The 23,897-nt window shown below is 40.9% G+C and overlaps 1 protein-coding gene across 2 annotated transcripts; it reads left to right on the forward strand.

Moving 5' to 3' along the window:
* The first annotated feature begins 3,458 nt into the window (after positions 1-3,458).
* LOC101838982 (C-type lectin domain family 6 member A) lies at positions 3,459-16,125 on the forward strand. 2 transcript variants are annotated; one of them, XM_040738803.1, is made up of 6 exons: positions 3,459-3,620; positions 4,141-4,230; positions 6,405-6,506; positions 9,682-9,833; positions 13,717-13,832; positions 15,489-16,125. In XM_040738803.1, exons 1-6 carry the CDS (start codon positions 3,590-3,592, stop codon positions 15,718-15,720), a joined length of 723 nt encoding a protein of 240 aa, XP_040594737.1. In that variant the 5' UTR covers positions 3,459-3,589; the 3' UTR covers positions 15,721-16,125. The 2 variants fall into 2 exon arrangements, with proteins under 2 accessions (XP_040594737.1, XP_021080376.1); XM_021224717.2 differs by having other exon boundaries at positions 15,576-16,125.
* Positions 16,126-23,897: the final 7,772 nt, after the last annotated feature.

The following is a 23,897-nucleotide window of genomic DNA, read 5'->3' on the forward strand; positions in this document are numbered from 1 at the left end:
AAGAGTGGACAGCTTTGTCTTGTTCCTGATTTTAGTGGAACCACATTGAGCTTCCCTCCATTTAGTTTGATGCTGGCTGTTGGTTTGCTGTATATAGCTTTCATTATGTTTAGGTATGTTCCTGTTATCCCGGATCTCTCCAAGACCTTTATCATGAAGGGGTGTTGGATTTTGTCAAAGGCTTTTTCTGCAATGAGAGATCTCTTAATATTACTAACTTTTACCTAATGTCACTCTTGACACACTAAGAACTTTAAGTTGATTTTGTCATAGTGGACTAGCTGTGGTGAGTCTGGTTCCTTGGTACCTGGTCCCAATTTCAAGCCCAAGGATTGTAGCTCCTGCCAAAAGAGCAGGCTCTTTACTCTCCAGTCAAAACTGGCAAGTCATAAAACTAGTGCACAAGGTAATTGGTTTGTTTCAAGGAACACAAAGACAGAACACACAAAAATAAGAGAAAGGGATATGTGGGTATATAGGCAGAAGTAGATAAAACTACTTGAGCCAGTGTTAGTCATGAACCAAACATATGCTCATGAATAAAATCCTATAGCTGGTTGCAGAGTTTGGCCCCTTTCACGATGACAATGGAAAAGGTCTGGATTGCCCTCAAGTCACCAGCATTGAAGAAAAGAACTCATTTGTTCCAACAGAGCCTCCACATACACAGCTCAGAGGGGGTGACAGGACTGAGTAAGGAGATGTGCGTGTCACAAATGGCACCCTGAATCACTGGTCATTATGGTATAAGGAAAAGTCATATCTAAAAGGCCTGCATCCCAGCAGTCTCATTTGCATATCGACCTACAGTTGTCAATGTGCTTGCCACTGTGTTGTCGAGACGACAGATCAGTTCTTTGCCTCAGTTACAGCTTGATTGACAAGAGGGTGTTCAAAGTGGAGTTAGTACCGTCAAAGCATAGTCACAATAATCATAATTAAAATACCAGTTTATTCACATTTGAAAGAGCCATAATACAGCAAACCGCACATTACGACATGGTTTCCATTTCACAGGCCACTTCTGAACAATGCTCACGTGTCTTGTTTTTTAGTGTGTGTATGTGTGTTGTATGTGTGTGCATGAGTTAGGGACTGTTAGGTCTCAAACCTGGGACAGCTAAATGAGGTGCCTATTAACACATCAGAGCAGACACTATCCTCCAGTCTCTTGCAGCAGCTCTAGTAACCATTTCAGAGACATCCTCGTTGGCATACCCCACTCCTACTCTGAACTCTCCAGCCCAGGGACTGGACTGGGCCCTTTCCCCTAGCTTCTCTTCCCTACATAACCCAGTCATCTTGGCTACATGGTCCTTTTTGTTTCCTGGCCTGTTGACTCTCTCCTGACCTCTTGGCCCCTGGTTCTTCTCTTTTTCTCTCTGGCTAGTCCTCCCACAATGGCCTGGGTCAGTTTGGACCGTTCCAGATACCTCTGGGTGTGGTCTGCCTTGTATCTATTATAAAAAATTCAGCCCCTTAGGGGCAGTAGTGTCCTCCTTTTATTTATTTTTCATTCAAGGACATCCTCGGGTATAATTCTCAGGGACACTATCTATCTCCTTTCAGTCAGGGTCTCTCATGGGTCTGGAGGACATCAGTCAGGCTGGGCTGGCCAGACAAGAAGCTCCCAAAGATCCACCTGTCTCTACTTCCCCAGTGCTGGGCTTGCAAGCATGTGTCATCACACGTGACATTTCTAGGTAGGTTCTGAGTATCAGTCTCAGATTCTCAAGCTTTACCATCTCCCAGATCCCCATGAATGTCTTTTTATGGACATTAGCTCACGTGTCTAACAATTCGATCAGACTTCTTAGTACTTTCTGAATCTCTGCTCGATACATGAATTAAGCCTTATGTGAACTGAATAACCCGCATGCGTTTTGTGAAGTGCCAAGAGAGCCAGCTCTCAGCAGGTCAGAGAAACTGAAGAGGAGATGTGGAGTTGGTGAACTGCTGGACAGACATACAGACACACATGGGCACTTTATCTGAGAGGCAAAGCTTAATTCTTCAATTTTTCTCTCTATGCCCTTACTCTGTTCTTCCACTGCTCTGTTCTTCATTTAATTTTAATTATTCATTCATTCAGTTTTCTCTCTATGCCCTTACTCTGTTCTTCCTCCCAGTTGTTTTCCTTCCTCCCCATCGTTCTCCTGCATCCTCTCTTATTTTTTTCTTATCCCTCCTAAGACAAATATTTCTATGCAAGAAAAGATTACCTCACAGCCACAAGCTACATATTTTCCAAAAGCAATTAAAATCTTTACACAGGAAGAAATAACATTAAGATCACAAATTACATGTCTTTCTTAGAAGCCCACAAATAGACATTTTTCCTTGTATTAATTTTCCCGCTGCATTATCTTCACCCCAAAGCAATGATTCTTTTATAATTGATTAACAAAGATTTAAGCAAGCCAGGTATATTTCAGCCAGGGCCATTTGTAGTGTCAGGTGGCAGTTTGCGGTTTCAGATCCCTATCCTTTTTCTACTCAACAAAAACTTTGAGTGTGTGGTCAGCTGTCTGTTTTTCTTTACACACAATGGGTCATTTAATTTCCTTTCACATTTTTTCAAGATTCATACTGAAACCTGTGATTAATTCTGTAGTTACATGACCCAGGAACTCAGTCCTGACTCTGGGTGCAGAGACGTGACTACTTTCTTCTATCATCAGCCTGTTTCTCCACAGGCAGACAGAATTCACAGGTCTGTAATGCACGAAGCATCCTTGTTCTTATTTTCCATTCTCTGCAAATCTCACATCTAACAAAGGGGAAGGTGACTTCTAGCCTATCTTTGCCCTCTTGTTTTTGTATCTCTTATTAGAGCAATTGGCAGAATAACCTAACTACTTCCCTAATCATCTTCACTAAATGTCTTGGCAACCTCTATCTTCTAGGCTGACTCCAAAAGTTTAATTAAATCATAGATCTAAGTAAGCATCATTGCTCTTATAAAAATCACCTTCATTATGATCTGCAAGTAAATTGCCCAGTGAGGCATGGGATTTTCCCATAAAATAATCACACTATACTACATACAGGGGGATCAGGCCACATACTAATCAGATCATGCCAAACACAGCAGGAACACGGCACAGCAAGCAGGAGCAAGGGGCCTGTTGGGAACAATCCTTCTGGGGCTTTGCCTCTCTAGGGTTTATTCATTGTAGCTTGGCTATTCCGTGATTGAACTCCATAAGCTCCATTGTTGGCTGGAGCTCCTCTGGCATGGCCCCTAATAGTGAAGGAACACTTAATTTGAGTAAGGCTTACAGATAAATTTCTTTGGAGGAGGGAGAAATTTCCACATTGGGAACTGAGCAAAAGATGAACCTCTTCTTGTCAGAGTTTTCAGGAACAATTTAAGGCATGTTTCTCAATTTCCTCTTTCCCATGTCTTTAAATCACTGGAAACCAGTTCAGATTGTGACTTCTTCTTTGTGTGTCCAGTGTTGACCATCTCTGGGCCATTTAGCTCAGAGCATGTAGAGGTTGACTCTGAGCTCTGGCCAGGTCCCTGAGTCAGATCTTGGAGAAACAGACACAAGAAGTCTTGACCTTCTGCACATAGAGCTAAACAATGGTGCAGGAAAGACATTGCCAAGGTGGAGGTGAGCATTCCTGTCTCAGTTCCAGAGATGTGTGAAGTGATGTGTAGTGGCTTGGGGTAAAGAGACAGACAATGGACAGGCTGAAGTGACAGAATGGACCAAGGCAGCAAGACATCACATATTGAAAGGGGATGTGAAAAGATAGGCCATCAATGGAAGAAGGTGATACTTAAAAAGGGTGTGAGAATTGCAGCTGCCCGATGGAGGACTTTTTCTCAATTTGTGTGTGTGTGTGTGTGTGTGTGTGTGTGTGTGTATGTGTGTGTGTTTGTGTGTATGTGTGTGTGTGTTTGTGTGTATGTATGTATGTGTGTGTGTTTGTGTGTATGTGTGTGTGTGTGTGTGTGTGTGTGTGTGTGTGTGTGTGTGTGTGCGCTTCAGAGCTGACTTGGTCATTTATTATGGGGTTTTGACAGCTTTTTCCTGCTCTTAAGTTTATGATTACTCTGAGCGTTTTGTTGGGTTTTTCATCACTCTAACCTTGGTCTTGAGGTGAGTGCATCTGCTTGCTCTCTGACAGGGAAGGGAGTCTGCTGGTCCCTGAGATTCTGGTCTGTCACTGTGATTTCCGTCCTGCTCCTCAGCGCCTGTTTCATCACCGGATGTGTGGGTAAGTTCTTCACTGATGTGGGGTCTCTTTTGGGCTCTTTTCTGTTCTACAGATACTCACAGGGGCCATCCCCCCCATTAACTGGTCAAATCTTACATGTAATACCATGTTTTTTGTTGATTTCTCTTCTTCATCCTTTTCTTTCCATTTTTTGATCACTGAGACATTTAAGTTAGCACATACTATTTAGTCACCGTCGTCGTGACAGGGCCATCCAGCATGGGCTCACCAGCAATCACTTCCTCTGGTCTCAACCCCTCTCTACTGGGAGTGCAACTCCAGTGGATTTCATAATGTCGGCAGTTTATAGTCCTTGATTCATACGGGACGTTTTTTTCAATATGAGAGGGAAAAGCAGCCACATTAAATGATGGAGATTGAAGAAATAAAACGTTTCTTCCCTGTTCACCTGCTCACAAAACTGCGTCACAGTCTCCGGTGTGAGAGGTTTGGATGGTGTTCTTTGCAGTCTACTTTGCTTGCTGTGAAGATGATCACACAGTCCGGGAGTGGGAATGGCTTACACCAAGAACTTCATGTCTGCAGTGTGCTCTGAGATGAGACAAACATCATTCCATTCTCACCAAAGCAGGATGGGCTCTCGTCGGCACAGTTAAGCCTAAGAAGGTGGTTTGTGCTGGTTAAGGATAGATATTTTTTTCCACTCTTTTTTTTAAATTTTATTTTCCAGTTTAAATTTAGATAAGAAACAAGGTTGCTTCACAAGTCAGCTCCAGGTCCCTCTCCCTTTCCCTCTCCTCCTCCTGTGCCCTCCCCCCACCCCCCCCCGTTATCCCCTCATTCCCCCAGGGAGGGTGAGGCCGTCCATGGGGGTGTCCATAGTCTGTCATTTCATATAGGGCAGGGCCTAGACCCTTCCCCAAGAGTTCAGGGTGAGAGTGCACCTCACATTGTTCTATGGGAGTCCAAAGTCCGTGTGTATACTCGGGATGGGTACTGATCTGCTGCCCAAGGCTCAATAGATTCCCTAGGCCTCCTCACTGACACCCAGATTCAGGGGGTCTTGATCAGTCCCATGCTGGATTCCCAGGCTGATGCCTGGGATTCAAGAGTTAACCTTTGTCTGGTCAGCTGTTTCTGGGGGTTAAACCAGCCCAGTCTTAATCCCTTTGATCATCAGTCCTCCCTCTCTGTTACTGGCTTTCTTGAGTTCAGCTCAGTACTTAACCGAGGGAGTCTGCCTCTTCTTCGATCAGCCATTAAATGAAGTTTCTGTTTCCCAGACTCTCTGGCCATAGGATTGAAGGCTGGCACTCCCCAGATTTATGTCTAAAATCCATATATGAGAGAGTACATGCCATGTTTCTCTTTTTGTGACTGGGTTACCTCACTCAGGATGGTTTCTTCTAGTGTCATCCATTTGCCTGTGAATCTCATGATTCCATTATTTTTTTCTGCTGAATAGTACTCCATTGTGTATATGTACCACATTTTCTCTATCCACTCTTCGGTTGAGGGACATCTAGGTTGCTTCCAAATTCTGGCTATTACAAATAAAGCTGCTATGAACATAGTGGAACAGACATCTTTGTTGTATGAATGGGCAAAAAGAAACAGAAGTTCAGGACCCAAAGCACAAACTAGAAATGTAGAAATATTTGCTGAAAATATTGAAGAAAGTCTGTTTTTGCTAATGTTGTTTAATGGGCACACTCATGAACAAAATGCTAACTTTAAAACATTAAATCTTATTTATTCATTGAAATTTTTGTACTTACATATAATGTATCTTGACCATATCCACTCCAGATGTTTAAAGTGTGCCTTCCTATTCAGGAGTGGTTAGGATATGTTAACATACCTGGTGGTCTTGTTTCAAACCTGTTTAAACAAAGGGGACCAGGCATTGGTGAGCCAACAGGACCTGTGGCAGTTCCCTGATGCAGGAGTTTGTGCTTAATGGTTGTGGATGATGAAATTTCTGCTCCAGAAAACAAAGCTGATGTTATAGTTGGAGAAAGGAAAAAAACTAATGAGATGTAGAAACAAGCAGTATAAGAGAATACAGGGGAGTAATAATTTTGTCTGGTCTTCAGTGGTTTGCCTGGAGGAGGGGTCGGGGAGGTAGAGTGGAGGTGCACCAGCCTGGTCCAGGTAGAGGACATGAGCTTCCAGGATGACTATGTGGATACTCGTCCTTTCTCTCTCCACAGTGACTTACCAGTTTGCAATGGACAAGCCTGATACAAGACTGTCTGAACTTCATGCACACCATTCCAATCCCACCTGCCTCAGTGAAGGGACAAGGGTGTCAGGTGATGATTCACAATGCGTTTCCAGAGAGAGAGAGAGAGAGAGAGAGAGAGAGAGAGAGAGAGAGAGAGAGAGGGAGGGAGGGAGGGAGGGAGGGAGGGAGGGAGGGAGGGAGGGAGGGAGGGAGGGAGGGTGGGAGGGAGGGAGGGAGGGAGGGAGAGACAGACACAGAGACAGAGAGAGAGAGGGAGAGAGAGGGAGAGAGAGGGAGGGAGGAGGGAGAGAGAGAACTACTAGGGATGAGCTTAAGATTTATTATAGTGGCACATGTGTGTGTGTGTGTGTGTGTGTGTGTGTGTGTGTGTGTGTGTGTGTTGTATGATGTTTAAACTTGGATACTACTAAGGTTTCTCTAAACTTACACTTTTAGTTCAGGTTCTGGATACATCCAGGAAATGATTCAATTCAATTCTCAGGCATCTTGCTTTGGGGAAATACTATCAAAACACAACATGTATTTTGTCAGACTCTGGAAGTCATTCATAACCTTTTCCATGAGTTTTACATTCAATGTATAAAATTCTTTTTGATACTTAAGTTTCTCAGCTAACACTACCCATCTCCACTCCAAGTACCAGCTTTATTACCAGGAAAACCGACTCAGCCTGAGCCAGCCATTGTCCATAACGCATAAATAGCAAATTCATCTGTGGAGAGTTGGGAGTCGAATTGAGTATCATGTCTGCCTTGCCTCTGTGTGATGATGGGTGTTAAAGGCCGTCATGTGCTTGTCTATAGTTTTCCTTAGGTTCTTAGTCTTTACACATAAAAGAAACACCATTTAGACAGATGTCAGGGTCCTGTCTCTAGAACTGATTTACTCACCATGCCACCTCTGTGGAGAATCCGTTAAGCAAGGACAGACATGTGCCTAGGAGGTGCTGGGATTTTCCCTTTAAGTTATTGGTCAGGGTATGTTGTATGGTAATACAAAAGTGTTGTCAGCTTGCCCTGGCCATGATTTTCTTAGCATACTGAATTTCTTTAGGTCAAATGACTATGGAGCTGATTTATTCCTAAGGAAAACAACTCCATTAGGATAGTCTTTCTCCCATTTTTTTTCAGAGAAACTTATACAATAATAGCTCATATACCTAGTTTGAGACAAGGTTTCACATATAGCCTAGGAAGGGATGAACTCCTTAGATAGCCTATAGTAGCTCGTCCTCACCATCCCTCTGAGTGCAGAGATTATAGATGTGCTGGACCACACCAGGCTACAATTGCAGTTTTAGAGAAAAACTTCCTGGAAAGGAGAAATGGGCATTTCACCTTTAGAAGATTCTGAAATGAGACAGAAGTGAATTTTAATGAAAAACTTAGTGTCCATTCATAAACACATCCCCTAAGCATATCTAGCTTAAAATTATGGCCAAACAGGCTATTTGGTATAATTCATTCTATTTGTAGATAAGTTTATGTGGCAAAATTATATAACACCATATCAGAAAATAAAAATAGCAGACATTTGGACAATGCTCTTTTGAATCAATACAATAAAAACAAAACTTAAAGCAAAAATGTTTTTATTTTGTCACTCATGGTAATGCATGCTTGCAATCCCAGCACTTGGGTGGCAGAGGCAGGGAGCTTCCTGTAGTTCTGAATTCAGTCTGGTCTAACCCAAGAGTTCCAGGAATGCATAGTGAGATTCTGTCTCAAAGAAAAACTTAGTTGGGTGTGGTAGCCTGGACTGGCAACTGTGGTATTTTAGAGTTTGTAGAATATCTGCCCAGGCCCTTATAGCTTTCAGCGTCTCCAATGAGAAGTCAGGGGTTATTCTAATGGGTTTGCTTTATAAGTTACGTGGTCTTTTTCCCTTACAGCTTTTACTATTTTTTCTTTGTTCTGCATGTTTTGTGTTTTGATTAATATGCATTGCAGGGAATATCTTCTCTGATCTGGTCTGTTTGGTGTTCTGTATGTCTCTTGTCCTTTGACAGGACTGTCCTTCTTTAGGTTGGAGACATTTTCTTCTGTGCTTTTGCTGAAAATATTTTCTGTGCCTTTGACCTGGGTTTCTTTTCCTTCTTCTATTCCTCCTAGTCATAGACTTGGTCTTTTTCATAGGATCCCAGATTTCCTAGATGTTTTATGCCTGGATTCTTTAGATTTAACTTCGTCTTTGACTGGGGTATCCATTTCTTCTATCCTGTCTTCAGGGCTTGAGGTTCTCTCTTCCGCGTCTTGTGATCTGTTGGTGAGGCTTTTTTTTTTTTTTTTGACTTCTTGAATTATATATTTCCAGTTTTATTTCTGGGTTTTACTTAGTGATTCTATTTTTACTTTCATGTTGTAGGTTGTTTTTGTTATTTTATTCTACTGTGTGAATTTCCACAGACTTCAAACTCAATGATAGATTTTTTTGTTTCATATTGCTTTATTTGGGCATTAAAAAATCTTACTGGCCCTTTGTATTATGGGTTTCAATTTTGTGGTTTTTATGGGTTTTTTCTTTGCATCAGTTGAGTGTCTCTCTCTCTGGGGTTTTTTTTGTGTTTTTCTTCTATTTTAAATTCTGTTCTTTAAGAAAAACTGCCTCTTTGTTTTCTAAAGAAAGAGGGAACAAAGGTGTGGAGTTAATTGGGAATGGAGGATCTGGGAGGAGATGGGGCGAAGAAACCATGATCAGAATATATTGTGTGAAGTTATTTTCAATTAAAAATAAAACAAAAAATAAAATTAGCTGATAAAGACCACAAAAATGTCCACTTTGGTCACAGTTAAAAGAGAATTGGAAAACACACTTTGTCTTCCCCAGATCCTTCCTACTTAGTGAGAGTGCAATGAAGTTTGGATGCTTGAGTTAGAGCATGAGTCTATGCTCTGCATTCTTAATAATCAATAAACGATTGTTAAGGTTGCTGAATGTTTGATATTGGGTAAAAATTAGTGAGAAGTACAATTTATGGAGCAATTATTTTGAGTTAAGTATTGTTTAAAAAGATTCAGAGATATTATGTGATTAAATAACCCAGGAGGTTAGTACTGCTCTCAACATCAATTCCATAGTCCCAGATGACATGTTCAGAGAACAGTAAATGTTGTAATTATGACGAGAAAGCAATTCTGGTGAGCAGCCTCACATCCTTGGAGTTGTGTAGAACACTAAGAAGAACATGTATCCTTAATCTTATTTGTCTCCCCCTGTGGTCACACTTCTCGTTCATGTCACAGAAAAGATGTGGGGATGCTGCCCCAGTAACTGGAAGTCATTTGGCTCCAGCTGCTACCTCATTCCCACCAAGGAGAACATCTGGAGCATCAGTGAGCAGAAGTGCTTCGAGATGGGGGCTCATTTGGTGGTGATCAACACGGAAGCCGAGCAGGTAGCTCTTTCTCATTTTTCATTAGCCTTTTAATTGTAGGAAAATGTAGCCAGATTTACTAAACTCGATCATTTTTAAATTTATCATTAATTAACTAGTTAATTAATTTTTCCCAACCTGATCACAGTTTCTCTTCCCTTCCTCCTCTCCTCCTGGACCCTCCCCACAATCTTCCCTCTTCACCCAGCATCATTCATTCATTCCTTCTCTTTCCTCGTCAGAAAAGGGCAGGTCTCCCGTATATTTCAGCCAGCCACGGCATATCAAGTTGCAGTAAGACTAGGCTCCTCCTCTCCTACTAAGGCTGGACAAGGCAACCTGCTAGGAGGAAAGGATCCCAAAATCAGGCAACAGAGTCAGAGACAGCCCTGCCCCCACTGCCAGCTTGTTCGTACAAGAAGACCAAGCTACACAATCGTAACACACATGCAGAGGCAATGGCTAGTAGTGATTAGTATGTTCACCAAACACACATGGTAGAATAAAATAACAAAACAGTCTGCAGCATGAGCATAAAAACACCAAAGAATCACCAAGTAAAACCCAGAGATAGAAATCCCCTAGAACTTTTTTGTCTTGTGAAATTGGAAGTCCTTGAACAAAAACTGTCCACTTCCCAATTCATAAAGGGAAACACTCCTCTACTTCCCCATTTTTTAAATGAGTTTGATTACTTTAGATTCTTCATGTAAGTGGAATCATGTATGCACGCGTGAGTGTGCGTTTGCATGCCTGCGTGTGTGTGTGTGTGTGTGTGTGTGTGTCTAGTTTATTTCATTTGTCATGGTGTCCTCAAGGTTCATCCATGTTGTAGTATATGACAAAATTTTCTTTCATGTTAAGTCTGAATATTCATTTACTTCCTCGTTTTGTTTTATATGATTTTTCACTAGGTATCTTAAAGAGTAACTGACAGAAAAAAATGCATATATTTCCAGGGTACAAAGTGATTATTTGCTGTGTGTGTGCATTGTGGACAGAATGCTCAAATCCATTATATTCATGTATGTATGTGTGTGGTGAGAACATTTAAAATACCACTTTCCCTCCATTCCTTAAGTGGTTTTCATATAGATTGCTCCCATTCCATGGCTGTTATGAATAGTGAGTGCAGTGAACATAGTTGTGTAAATATCTCCTTTAGATCCCACTTTTTAAAAAAGTATTTATTATTTCACAGTTTCATTTGTATATAAAGTCCTTTGGCCAGAATGCCCCTCATCATTTTCCCTTATCCCCCTCCTCTCCCGCTGCACCTCCTTTTCTTTCCAAGTTTCCCTCTCTATCATTTTTTTGGGGGGGAGGGGATGAGACTCATATTTCAATAGCATTCCCTGTCTGAGCATGAGTGTGCAGCCACCTCTGAGAAATAGGACTCCTTTTATATCAGCAACTGTTAAAGCTCCTCAGGAAGGGATGGGGTCTTACAGCCCCTCCCACACCATGATGGAATATTGATGGACCGCCTTGTATGCGTCTTTCACAGGTAGCCTTTGCTGTTGTGAGTTTCGGCTCTTGTGTTCTTTTCTCTGTGCCGTGTTCCCTGAACTTGGGGTGCTGTGGTGTAGACATCCCGTTGAAGAGCACTGACCAGTTATGAGTCTCTGCACTGACCATCACCCACTGCAAAGAGGAGCTCTCCCGAAGCCTCCATCTTATAAGGAGGTATCTCAGACAAAACACTAGGATTTTTGTTGAATGACTTATGGAGCACCTATGCCCATGGTGGTTAATTTTTCAAGCTCCATTTTTAAAATTGTATTTTTAATTGGCTTACCCAACAGCAGGTTTCCACATGACTTTTTCACCCACCCTTAGTGTTGGCTAACCCTCCCCCACCCATGCGTCTCCCTCATCACCTACCACACTCTCTCAAACCTTTACATTTTGGTATTTACTCCATTTACTTTCACAGTACCTTGGTTCTGCTATCCCTCCTCCTTTAAGGCATTCCCTCCCTTCCCCACCAAGGGTTCCTTTCTAGTTTCCTGGACTCTGTAGGTACTCTAAGTTAAGCATAAATCTAAAAATTCCAAGATAGGATCTCCACATTTGGCATTTGTCTTCCTGGACCTAGATTATCTCAGTAATTTTTTCCCATCCCATTAATTTACCTGCAAATTTCACTATTTCATTTTCTTTGCAATTCCATAGTGCACATGTATCGCATTTTCATTATCCATTTTCAGTTGATGGGCATCTAGATCAGTCTTAGCTATTGTTCGCAGAGCAGCAATGGACACGGATGAGTAAACTCCTCTGTAATCGAATCCTCCAGGTGTGACCAGGAATGATATAGTTGAGTCAAGTAGTGGCATTTCTAGTTTTAGTGTTTTGAGAAACCACCAAAATTAAATATTTCTCTTTCCCCATATCCTTGTCAGTATTTGCTTCCTTGATGATAGCTGCTCTGGTTGGGATGATTCTGAATCCCAAACTTGCTGTAATTTGCCTTTCCCTGATGACCAATGATGTTGAACCCTTTTAAGCTGATCATTTCGTACATGAGTGCATGAGTATTTGTAGTGCTCCCATCCTTTCCTGCTCCCCGTTCCTTCTATTGAACAGCTTTTAATATTTCTGTTGGCCATTTGTATATTTTCTTTGGAAAAATGTCGGCTCAAAACTCCCCTCCCCAGTTTTTAATTGTGTTATTTCTTTTACTTTTGTTGGTTGATAGGTATTCTTTATTTATTTTGGATATTAGTCCCTTATCAGATATGTGGCCTGAAAATGTCTGCTTTTTTATTTTATTTATTTTTTAAAATTTTTTCTTTGTTGTGAAAAAGCCTTTTAGTTTGATGTATTCCTTTGTCTATCTATTTTTATTTTGCTGCCTGTTCTATTGATATCATGTCCCAGAATACCTTGCTAATTCCAGTGTATAAAACCCTTACTTTGGATTTTCTTCAAAGACTTTATAACTTTGCACCATTCATTTGAAGCACCTTGAATTGACTTCTGTATGAAGAATGGAAGAATGGACTAGCTTTGTTCCTTTCCCAGAGTGTTCATTAAAGAGTCTGTCCTTTCCCCATCGTGTGATCTTGGTGCTTGGCCAGAGATCATTTGACTATACATGTGAGTTTATTTATGCACTCCAGGAAAATGGAGTCTCTCCACTGTGTGCTATTTGGTTTCCCAGAGGACTGGCTGTCCTCTGGGTTAAGCTTATTCTTACGTATTTTACTCTTTTTGAAGTTATTGTAAAGAGTCATTCTCTTTTCAGATTGGTTTTGTTGTTGCTTGTGTTAGTGTAAAGAAATGCTGCTGTTTTTTGTATGTTGATTTTTGTATCCTGCAACTTTGCCGAATTTGTTGAAGCCCCAGGGAAACCATTGATGTATCTCCAGTCATAGTTCAAAGGCCTGAGATCCAGGGTCATCAGAAGGCTGTCTCTACCCAAGCAGACAGGCAGGAAGCAAAAGAAGAGGGACTCCTGTTTCCTTTGATGTTTGTTCTGTTCAGGCCATTAAATGTTTGGATGATGACTACCGATGTTGGAGGGCAAGCCAGCTTACTGAGATCACAAATCTTGTGGAAACACATTACAAATATATTCAGAAATGATGTTTTAATCAGGGTGTCCCTTGGCCTTGCCAGATAGAGACATAGTATCATAATACCTAGGCACATAACATTTTAAAAGAGTTTAAATTAAAAAAATAACCTCATGGGATTAGAGATTATCCTTTTACTTGGTGAAGAATGATTGATGAGCGTTCATGGGCTCTGGCCGTCTGGTATTTTTGGTTCCTGTGCTACTGGTTCAAATGGCCATTCTTTCATTTGTGTTTTCTTCTATGACTGTGAAGTCTGTAAAGAATGCTTGCCCTGTTTAACACGGACATTCCCAGTTGTTAACTCCCTTTCATTCATACAGAACTTCATCACCCAACAGCTGAATAAGTCAGTTGTTTACTTCCTGGGGCTTTCTGATCCACAAGGTAACGGCAAATGGCAATGGATAGATAACACTCCTTTCAGTAAAAGTGTCAGGTGAGTGCAGTCCTGGGTTAATGAACCATTGGGATTATTTAGGTTGAAAATTGAGGGAAATTTTGCTAGCAGTAACTATTAATATTAGTGGTTATAAGACACTAAGTTTTCACTAAATGTATGCGTAATTTCATGAAACTTCTCTTTTAGAAATTTACTTTATGTATTAAATATTGAATAATAACATCCTCAAGATCAATAGATCAATAAAATGAGAAATTGCATTTAACCCAGTATCTTCCTGACTTTAAAGATGTTCTCAGCCATTAGATTTTTCTACCTTTAAACACAAGTAGAGACTTAAATTAATTTATTGGTCTCCAATAAATAAAATTTAAAATAACTGGTTCAGAATTATGACAAATAGAATAGCTACATAATAATACTTTTGTTATTTTTAAGTGAAGTTATTGATATATTACCTTATTTCATCCTCATGCAATCTTGTGAGTTACTTTGAAACCTTTACTAAATGTATTTCTAGTTTTTATGATTTCCATTTTATACATGAAGAATTTAAAATAAAAAATGGTAAATTGCTTGATCAGGGTTAAGGTGAATTAGAAGTTAAACAAGTGTTTTATTTATTTATTTTATTAAACACAGATATTTTTCTCATACAATATAATCTGACAATAGTTTCCCTTCCCTCTATTCTTCCAAGTTTCTCCACACCTCCTCTCCCATCTGTATCTACTCCCTTTCTGTCTCTCATTAGAAAAGAACAGATTTCTAGGAGATAACAATAAAACATAACAAAATAAAATATAATAAGGTAAAATGAAAACCATCACATCAAAGTTGGACAAACCAAGCCAACAGAAAAATAAAAGAGCCCCAAGAGAAGACACAAGAATCAGAGACCCCCTCCAGATGCATTCATAAACAAATCCCATAAAAGTACTAAGCTGGAAGATATAGTATATATGCAGAGGACTTAGTGCAGACCCCTGCAGGTCCTGTACATGCTGCTTCAGAACTCTATTAGTTCATGGAGTTTTGCTCATGTTGGTTTAGAGGACTTTGTTCTCCTGATGTCCTCTGTCCCCTTTGTCACCCCCACTCATTCCTTCTCTTCCACATTGGGTTGGTTCCCTGAGCTCTGGGGTGAAGGATTTGACTGGAAATATCTTGTTTAGAGCTGTGTGGTCCGAGGTCTCTCTCTGTGTAATCTCTAGCTGTGGTCTCTGTATTTGTTTCCATCTGAAGCCTCTCTGACAATGGCTGAATAAAGCCCTGATCTATGAGTAGTGCAGAATATCATTAGGACTCATTTTATTGTTACACGTATTTGTTTTAAGACCACTAGCATTTGGTTTCTCTTTAGTTAAACAAGTATTTTAATTCAAAAAGTAAGGCCCATCCCTACCTCTCTCCCCTTCTACAGTCCTCAAAGGAGGCAGATAATTCACATCCAGTCAGGAAGCCGATGGTAGGAGGCAGCCTCTGTGAATGCCAAAGAAAAAAGAACTTTCACTAACTTAAATCACAATGAGAGATGTTTGAAGAAGAGAAAGTAAATATGGGGTTGCAGGGGAAAGGTCGAAGTGTACCACATCAGAAAAAAAACCTATGTAGAGCTGACTGTATTTGGCATTTTAGAAGTGGGTTGTGTGAGAGAGGGGAGAAAACGCTGGAATCCTCTCTCATCCTCAGCTCTGTTCCACTCAACCTTAAACTCGACCTTTCAAGCAACCGCTGCGCACCCGTGGAGGAGTTACTTCCGTCTTGTGTTTCCTGCAGGTTCTGGCACCCAAATGAGCCCAATCTTCCCGAAGAGCGATGCGCTTCGATTGTTTACTGGCATCCTATGAAATGGGGCTGGAATGATGTGTTCTGTGACAGTAAATATAATTCAATATGTGAGATGAGGAAGACTTACCTATGAGCGGCGTTTTGTTCATTTATACCTTCTCTCGGCATGTCCACGTGACCGTAGCCATCCTTTTCCTAGATGTTCCTTTTCACTGACGACAGGACATGTCCTTCCTGTCTGTGACCGTCAGAGTTTTGTCAATTGGATACAACCTAGAGTCACCTGAGGGACCCCCAGCTAAGGAGGTGCCTCCGTCAGACTGACTTGTCTGTGGGGGCATCTTCTTGATTAATGGTTGTTGTAGGAGGGTCCTGTGGGTGCTGGGTGGGTGGTCGTGGGTGATGTCAGAAAGCAAGCGGAGAAACGCATGGCAAGCAAGCCCGTAAGCCCCTTTGTCTCTGCCCGAGGCTCTGACTTCTTTCTACAATGAAATGTTGTTACTTGAAAGTATAAGATGAAATAAACCATTTTTTCCAAGTTGTTTTTGGTCAGTGTCTCCCCCCCCCCCAGGAACAGAGAAACAAACTAGAATATCCCTTTATTCTGTTCTTTCATTTATGATTCGTGGTTTTCCTCTTTCCTTCATACTTCTACAAATATTCCTCTTTCCAGATTGTACTCTTTGGGTTGTTAGAAGATTTACAATACAACATTGATTGAAAATCACTTCATTCTTAAAACGCCATAGGAAAACCCCTGGTGAAGGTTGTGGCGGTGACTGTGGTTAGAGCCTTAACCATCCGGGGATCGAACAGGAGCTCAAAGCGGCTTTCTCGGTGCTTACTCTCGTGGATGGCCCCTCGGTGCTGACTATTTCTGGTCAGCCCCTCACATATGGGAATCTCCGCAAGGTGGCTAGCGTGTACTCAGAACCACCTTCCACTTGAGAAAGTGATCTAAAAATCTAAAGCTGTGGTTTTTCATGAGGCAGCTTCAGAATTTACATGCAACTTCCGCTTCACACAGCCGAAGACGGCAATATCCCTAAGTGTCAATAACGGGGACTTCTTGGAGCCTGGTTATCCCAGCCCTCTTTGAGAAACAAAGCAGGCATAACAAGAAGGGATAGAACTAAAAGTTCTTTGATACAGTGAACTTCAGTTTTTCAAAACGAGGAGAAAAATTTCCAAACACTTATCAATAACACAGTGTTAGTACAAAGGATATATAAGCAGATATTATATGAATTAGAAAAAGACAAAATGAATAAGATAGTTGAACAAACATGCCATCGAGGAATAAATACATTCAGTGCCGGTGCCATGTTGGAGGAGCAGCGGATGGCAACAGCCTTCAGGGGGCCTGCCCACCAGGAAACCAAGCCCTGATGGGCGAATCTCAGATAGACGAGGCCCGGAGAGCTTTGGCTCCAGAGCGCTTCTTGCTACTGCTGTGTCTTTGCATGTTTGCCGATGCCTTTTTTCTCTGGTATCTGGTGTCGTGGGAATGGGTGTGGGGAGATCCCTACTGCCCTTAATGTGGTATGATCCTCTTTTGGAAATAGCCCATTCTGCTGTTTTTACCTGTGGATGATTTTGAAGATGATTTCCCCCTAAGCTGTACTGTTTAACTGAAGCAATAACTTTATATAATATAGTGTTAGTTTAAATAGGATTTTAATGATAGAGGGTCTTTAATTAATATAGTTAGGGATTATGATAAAGGTTAGTCTAGTGGAAAAATTAATGTAGGCAAAGGTAGGATAAAATGTTGCCCCTGCCTCTGATAAACCTGAGGCTGCACAGGATAAAAAATAAAACAAGGAAGTGTCACACAGCTAGAACACATGAGTTTCTATGGACGAGCTATATAAACTGTGGCTTAGGTTAATGAATTAGGAAAACAACTGGGTACCAGTAGTTCAGCTCGCTTAAGTTCTTTTAATCTTAATGTTGGGAGATGTGTTTACAGGTTTCAGAGTGCATCATAGCTAAAACAATGTTTTGATAACAACCTAAGGCTGGACTAAGATGTTTTTGTCAAATAGCTTTGAGGTGAAAAATCCAAGAAGATAATCTAAAGTTCATAAGGACATGTATCTGAATGATAGATTTATTAAGGTTAGGGATCAAAAACAAAGCAGCCCAATTATTATTAGCGGATGTGTCTTCCTTCTTACCCATTTCTGCCTTCAATTTTCTGATATAAAAAAACTACTGATGAGTGGTTATGCACCCTAAAGATTTAAAGTAGAGCTGACTGGTTGTTTTTCATGTATAAAAGTTTAGATTTGGGGTTCTTTTTAACATTCCTTACAAGATTACCTTTCAGGATAAGTAATTGATTCTTTCTTTGTAACTGCATTATTCCCCTGCCAGTAAAAGAAAACTGCCTGAGAATAAACCCTCCTTGCTCGCACTATGTTAGTCTATAACAAGTTACTTAGAAGTAAATGTATGTGGGTTCTTGGGATGACTTTCTTTAATTATGTAAGGGAAATGGGAAACATGTTTTTGTTTTTTAAACCTGTATTCATTATAATCATTCACTTGAAAATATAATCTAACCACATTGCAATTTTTATATTGCTTGTAAGATTCTCTTGGGGTATATAAGCTGTAAGGGAAAAATTAAGTTAGTTAGAAGGAAAACATCAAGAATGAGAGAAGGAAAACACTAGGCAAGATGTAGAGGAAAAATAAGAATAAAGGAAAAGTCAGAAGGAAACCACCAAGAGTGTCTGTGTGTCTTTCTCCTTATTCCTTCAGATAAAAAAGTCTTAGTTCACCAACTCTGGGGATCTCCATTGAGCCCTGTGATGCTGGAGGCTGGTCTTCATGGAGGCAGTAATTCAGCAAATATTTTATAGAAATATTCAGTTTCACTTGTAATTTGGGAGCTACACATCAAGATTAGAATACATCATACTTATTTTGCATGCTTCCTTGTTATGTGTATATGTATATGGAAATGTTCGTGTGTGTGTGTGTGTGTGTGTGTGTGTGTGTGTGTGTGCATGTAGGTATGGAGGCCAGAGGTAGATGTTGGGTGTTTAATTTTTTTCCCACCATATCTTTAGAGAGAAAGTGAGCCCTGACCTCACTGGTTTGACTAGACAGGCGGGACAGCAAGCCCCGGAGGTCCTCCTGTCTCAGTGCTTGGGATTATTGGCAAGTACCACTGTGCTTGGCTTTTTGTTTTTGCATGAGTGCTGGGCATCTGAGCTTAGATCCTTATGCTTGTACAGTCAGGACTTTATCAATTGGGCCATTTCCCCAGTTTTTATACATATATATCTTTTTTTTTTCCAGACAATGTCTCTCTATGTAGACCAGGTTGGCCTCAAACTCACAGAGATCCTCCTGCCTCTACCTCCAGAGTTCTGGGATCATAGATATGAGCCACCACAGCTGGCCACAAATACATCTTAATGGAAAAACTGGAGACAGTTTAATACCAACTGTTGGGGACATGTAGGTCAATGCAATACATTAATACTTCGCTACTTTGAGTTAGCTTTGGCACCTCTGCCTAGGAAAGTTGATGAATACGCATTTTCATATATAAACATCACCCAGCTCTAGGTTTATGATGTATGCATACTGAAAGGTAAAGGGGAAAACTGTAGGGATAATTTCTAGGGTGCAAATATCAGTCATAGATCTGGTAGGGAGAGAAATCAAAGCACGACAAGCACAGAGCTCTGTTTAATGGTCACCCCAGAATGGAAAGATGAAAATGAGGTGTGAGAGCACATGAGCCTATGACAGAAAAAAAGTCTAGTTTCTGTGCTGGTTCATGATGCTCTTGCAACAAACACCAAGCGGAATAAAACCAGGGTCAAAAGAATAGTGTCTGATGAATCAGAAATCAGCAAAATGTGAGAGATTATGACATGTATGTAACACATATAGGACACACACACACACACATCTATACACAGTTGGCTGCTAAACTTCTTTCAAGGCATGCCATAGAAAATAGTATTTTCTAATTCTTCCCCTAGCAATGCCATGACTTTTCTTTCCCAACTTCATGTGCTCTGTTCCCCACTTCCCAGTCCACTTAGTGCTGTCTGTAAGTGCATCCATGTGGGCCCATCTACTGGAGCATGGTTAGCCTCACAGGGGCTACATCCCTGGAAACAAAATGGACTCTCTTCCTCCAGCAGCCTTCACTGTCAGCAGCTTGTAAGCGAGGGCTGACCCCTAGGGAGAGCCTTCCATGCTTGGAGAGGTCTTGTGCAGGTAGTCACAATTGCTGTGAGTTCATGTATGCAGTGACCTGTTTCTCAGCCGTCACCCACTACTTCTGCCTCTGACAATATTTCCACCCCATTTTTCATGGTGATCCTTGAGCCTTGGGGGTAAGGAGTGTGGTATAGGTGTCCAATTTAGGACTGAGAATTCTGTAGTCTCTCTCTGTCTCTCTCTGTTTCTGTCTCTCTCTCTCTGTCTCTGTCTCTGTCTCTCTCTCACACACACTTTTTTTTTCACATAGGGTGTCTGGCTGACCTGGAACTCATTAAGTAGACCAGTCTGAACTTAAATTCTCTAGTTCCTCCTGTCTCTGCCTCCTTGGTTTAATTCTTATACATGTAACTATCCAGTTTGACTAGCACTGTTTTTGAAGAGGCTGTCTTTTTGCTAGTGTCTACTTTTGACTTCTTTGTAAAAAAAATTGAGAGTGTGGACTGATAGCTGAGTCCTCAGTTTTACTCCACTGATAAATAAGTCTATTTTTATGTCAGTATCATGCTGATTGTATTACTATAGCTCTGTCATATAACCTGAAACCAGGAAAGGTTATTCTTCCAGCATTGTTCTTATTCAGGGTTGTTTTGGTTGTCCTGGGTCTTTCGTGTTTCCATATTAACCTTAAGATTATTTTTCCAATTTCGGTGAAGAACTGCATTGGCATTTTGATAGTTATTGTATCACCACTGCAGATTGCTTTTAGTAGGATAGCCATTTTTACAGTATTACTCTGTGGTGATATATATGATTTAATAGAGCTTGTCTGGAGATCAGAAGGCAAATCTAGCCACAGCTATAGAAGCTGGGTGGTGGTGGCACACACCTTTAATCCCAGGGCTGGGGAGGCAGAGGCAGATGATCTCTGTGAGTTCTAGGCCACCCAGTGCCACATGAGAGTGAATCACTCTAAAAGAGAAACAGAGCTCACACCTTTAATACCAGCACTAGAGAGGTATATAAGGAAGAAGCAGAGTGTCTTATGGGAGATTCAGTTTCCAGTCACAGGGAAGACAGGGTCTCCATTTCAGCCTTGGTAGATATAAGAACACTTGGCTGACTACTTTGCTTTTCTGACTTTCAGTTTGAACCGTAATATCTGTCTCTGTGTTTTTATTATCCATGTTACATTAATCCTACCAATCTGTGAGCATGGGGAGGGAGGGTTTCTTTCCATGTTCTGGTATTTTCTTTAGTGTCTTAAAGTTTTCATTCTGTGGTTCCTCCCTCTCTTCCTCTTCCTCCCTCCCTTCCCATTTTACCCTCTCTACCCCTCCCTTCTTTTTTTAACAATAACAACACAAATAAAATTATATGTCAATCTCTCCTTGGTTTGATTTATTGCAAACCTTTTTGAATCCATTGTGGATGATACTGCTTTTCTGACCTCTTTCTTGGCATATTTGTCATTGGCATGTAAAAAAGCTGATGTTTTTATGCTAATTTTGTATCATGCTGCTCTGATGAGCAAGTTTATCAGCTGCAGTAGCTTCCTGATAGGACATTTAGGTTTTTCATGTTATCATCTGCACGAGGAGTCTTTGATGTCTTCCTTCCCTACTTGCAGCCCTGTTATCGGAGCCTCTTGTTCAAGCCCACACTGAACAGTAGTGTAGATAGTGGCATCCTGTCACTCTGCAGTGAAATGCTTGTAGTTTCTCCTCTGTCTAGCATCTGTGGACTTGTTACATATTGTCTTTATTATGTTAAGATGTGTCTTGCCCGGCGTTGGTGGCGCACGCCTTTAATCCCAGCACTTGGGAGGCAGAGGCAGGCAGATCTCCATGAGTTTGAGGCCAGGCTGGACCGACAGCCTCCAAAACAATACAGAGAAACCCTGTCTCGTAAAACCAAAAAAAAAAAAAAAAAGAAGACCCCAAGCCCAGCGAGTCCAGCTTCAGGTGAGATTGGGTCTCCGGTGGAGACCGCCCGCCCAACACCCATCCCCTTGATCTTCCGGCCACTCCTGGCATCCAGAAGACCTGCCCACACAGGAAAGACATCAGCCCTTCCAAGACCCCAACCCCAGCGAGTCCAGCTTCAGCTTCAGGAGACCCGCCCACACAGCAAAGAGCTGCAGGAAGGAAGGAGACCAGTGGAGATGGAAAGACCCCACCAGCACCCACTGGAAGAAGAGATGGGAAGAAGACAGAATAAGAGCTCACTCAGCAATAGAAACACCAACATGACCCCACCAGAATCTAGGGATCCAACACCAGCAAGACCTGAAAAGCACTACATAGACGAAGAAGAGGAGACAGACCTTAAAAATTATTTCATGAAGATGATGGAGACCCTCAAAGAAGAAACAAGGAAATCCCTTAATGAAATAGAAGAAAAAACAAACAAAAAATCCATGAAATGGGGGAAAATTCAAGAAATAAACAAATCCCTCAAAGAATCTAAAGAGCACCAAGAAAAAGCAACCAAAAAAATTAAGGAAACAACTCAAACAGTTGAAGGATTGAAAGCTGAAATAGAAATGATAAAGAAAACACAGAATGAAGGGATGCTGGAAATAGAAAAGCTGGGTAAATGATCAGGAACTACAGATGCAAGTATCACCAATAGAATACAAGAGATAGAAGAGAGAATCTCAGGTGTTGAAGACTCATTAGAGGATATAGAGTCGTCAACCAAAGAAAATCTCAAAACCAACAAATCCTTAACACAAAATATCCAGAAAATATGGGACACCGTGAAGAAGCCAAACCTGAGAATAATAGGTACAGAAGAAGGCGAAGAAATACAACTCAAAGGTATAGAAAACATATTCAACAAAATCATAGAAGAAAACTTCCCTAACCTAAAGAAAGATATGCCTATGAAAATACAAGAATCTTACAGAACACCAAATAGGCTTGACCAGAAAAAGAAGTCACCTCGCCATATAATAATCAAAACATCAAACCTACAGAGTAAAGAGAAAATATTAAGAGCAGCTAAAGAAAAAGGCCAAGTAACATACAAAGGCAGACCTATCCGAATTACACCTGACTTCTCAATGGAAACGATGAAAGCCAGAAGATCATGGACAGATGTCCTACAAACGCTAAGGGAACAAGGATGCCAACTCAGACTACTATATCCAGCAAAGCTCTCAATTACCATAGATGGAGAAAACAAAATATTCCATGACAAAGCCAGATTTAAACAATACGTATCCATGAATCCAGCTCTACAGAAAATGCTAGAAGGAAAACCTAGATCCAAGGAAGATAACTACATTCACAAAGACAGGCAATATATAATCCCACTTTACAAAACACCAAAAGAAAAAGGGAGGAGAAGCTACACAAAATAACTTCACTAACAATAAATCAAGCACAAACAAGGACCATCAATCAATGGTCATTAATATCCCTCAATGTCAACGGCCTCAACTTGCCTATAAAAAGACACAGACTAGCAGAATGGATACGAAGACAGAACCCTTCCTTCTGCTGCATACAAGAAACACATCTCAACATCAAAGACAGACGTTATCTCAGAGTAAAGGGTTGGGAAAGATCTTCCAATCAAACGGTCCCAAGAAACAAGCGGGTGTAGCAATCCTAATATCTAACAAATTAGACTTCAAATTAAAATCAATCAAAAGAGATGAAGAAGGACACTTCATATTCATCAAAGGAAAAGTACATCAAGACGAAGTCTCAATTTTAAACATCTACGCCCCAAATACAAAGGCACCTACATTCGTGAAAGAAACATTACTAAAGCTCAAAATGCACATAAAATCTCACACACTAATAGTAGGAGACTTCAACACTCTGCTCTCACCACTAGACAGGACCTCCAGACAGAAACTTAACAAAGAAACAAAAGAACTAATAAAAGTTATGACCCAACTGGGTTTAACAGACATCTATAGAACATTCCACCCAAATACAAAGGGATATACCTTCTTCTCAGCACCACATGAAACCTTCTCTAAAATCGACCACATACTTGGCAACATATCAAACCTCAGCAGCTACAAAAAAATTGGAATAATTCCATGCATCTTATCTGACCACCATGCTTTAAAATTAGAATTCAACAACAACTCAAATTACA

This window comes from Mesocricetus auratus, unplaced genomic scaffold (genome assembly GCF_017639785.1).
Source record: "Mesocricetus auratus isolate SY011 unplaced genomic scaffold, BCM_Maur_2.0 Super-Scaffold_100676, whole genome shotgun sequence".
NCBI lineage: Eukaryota > Metazoa > Chordata > Mammalia > Rodentia > Cricetidae > Mesocricetus > Mesocricetus auratus.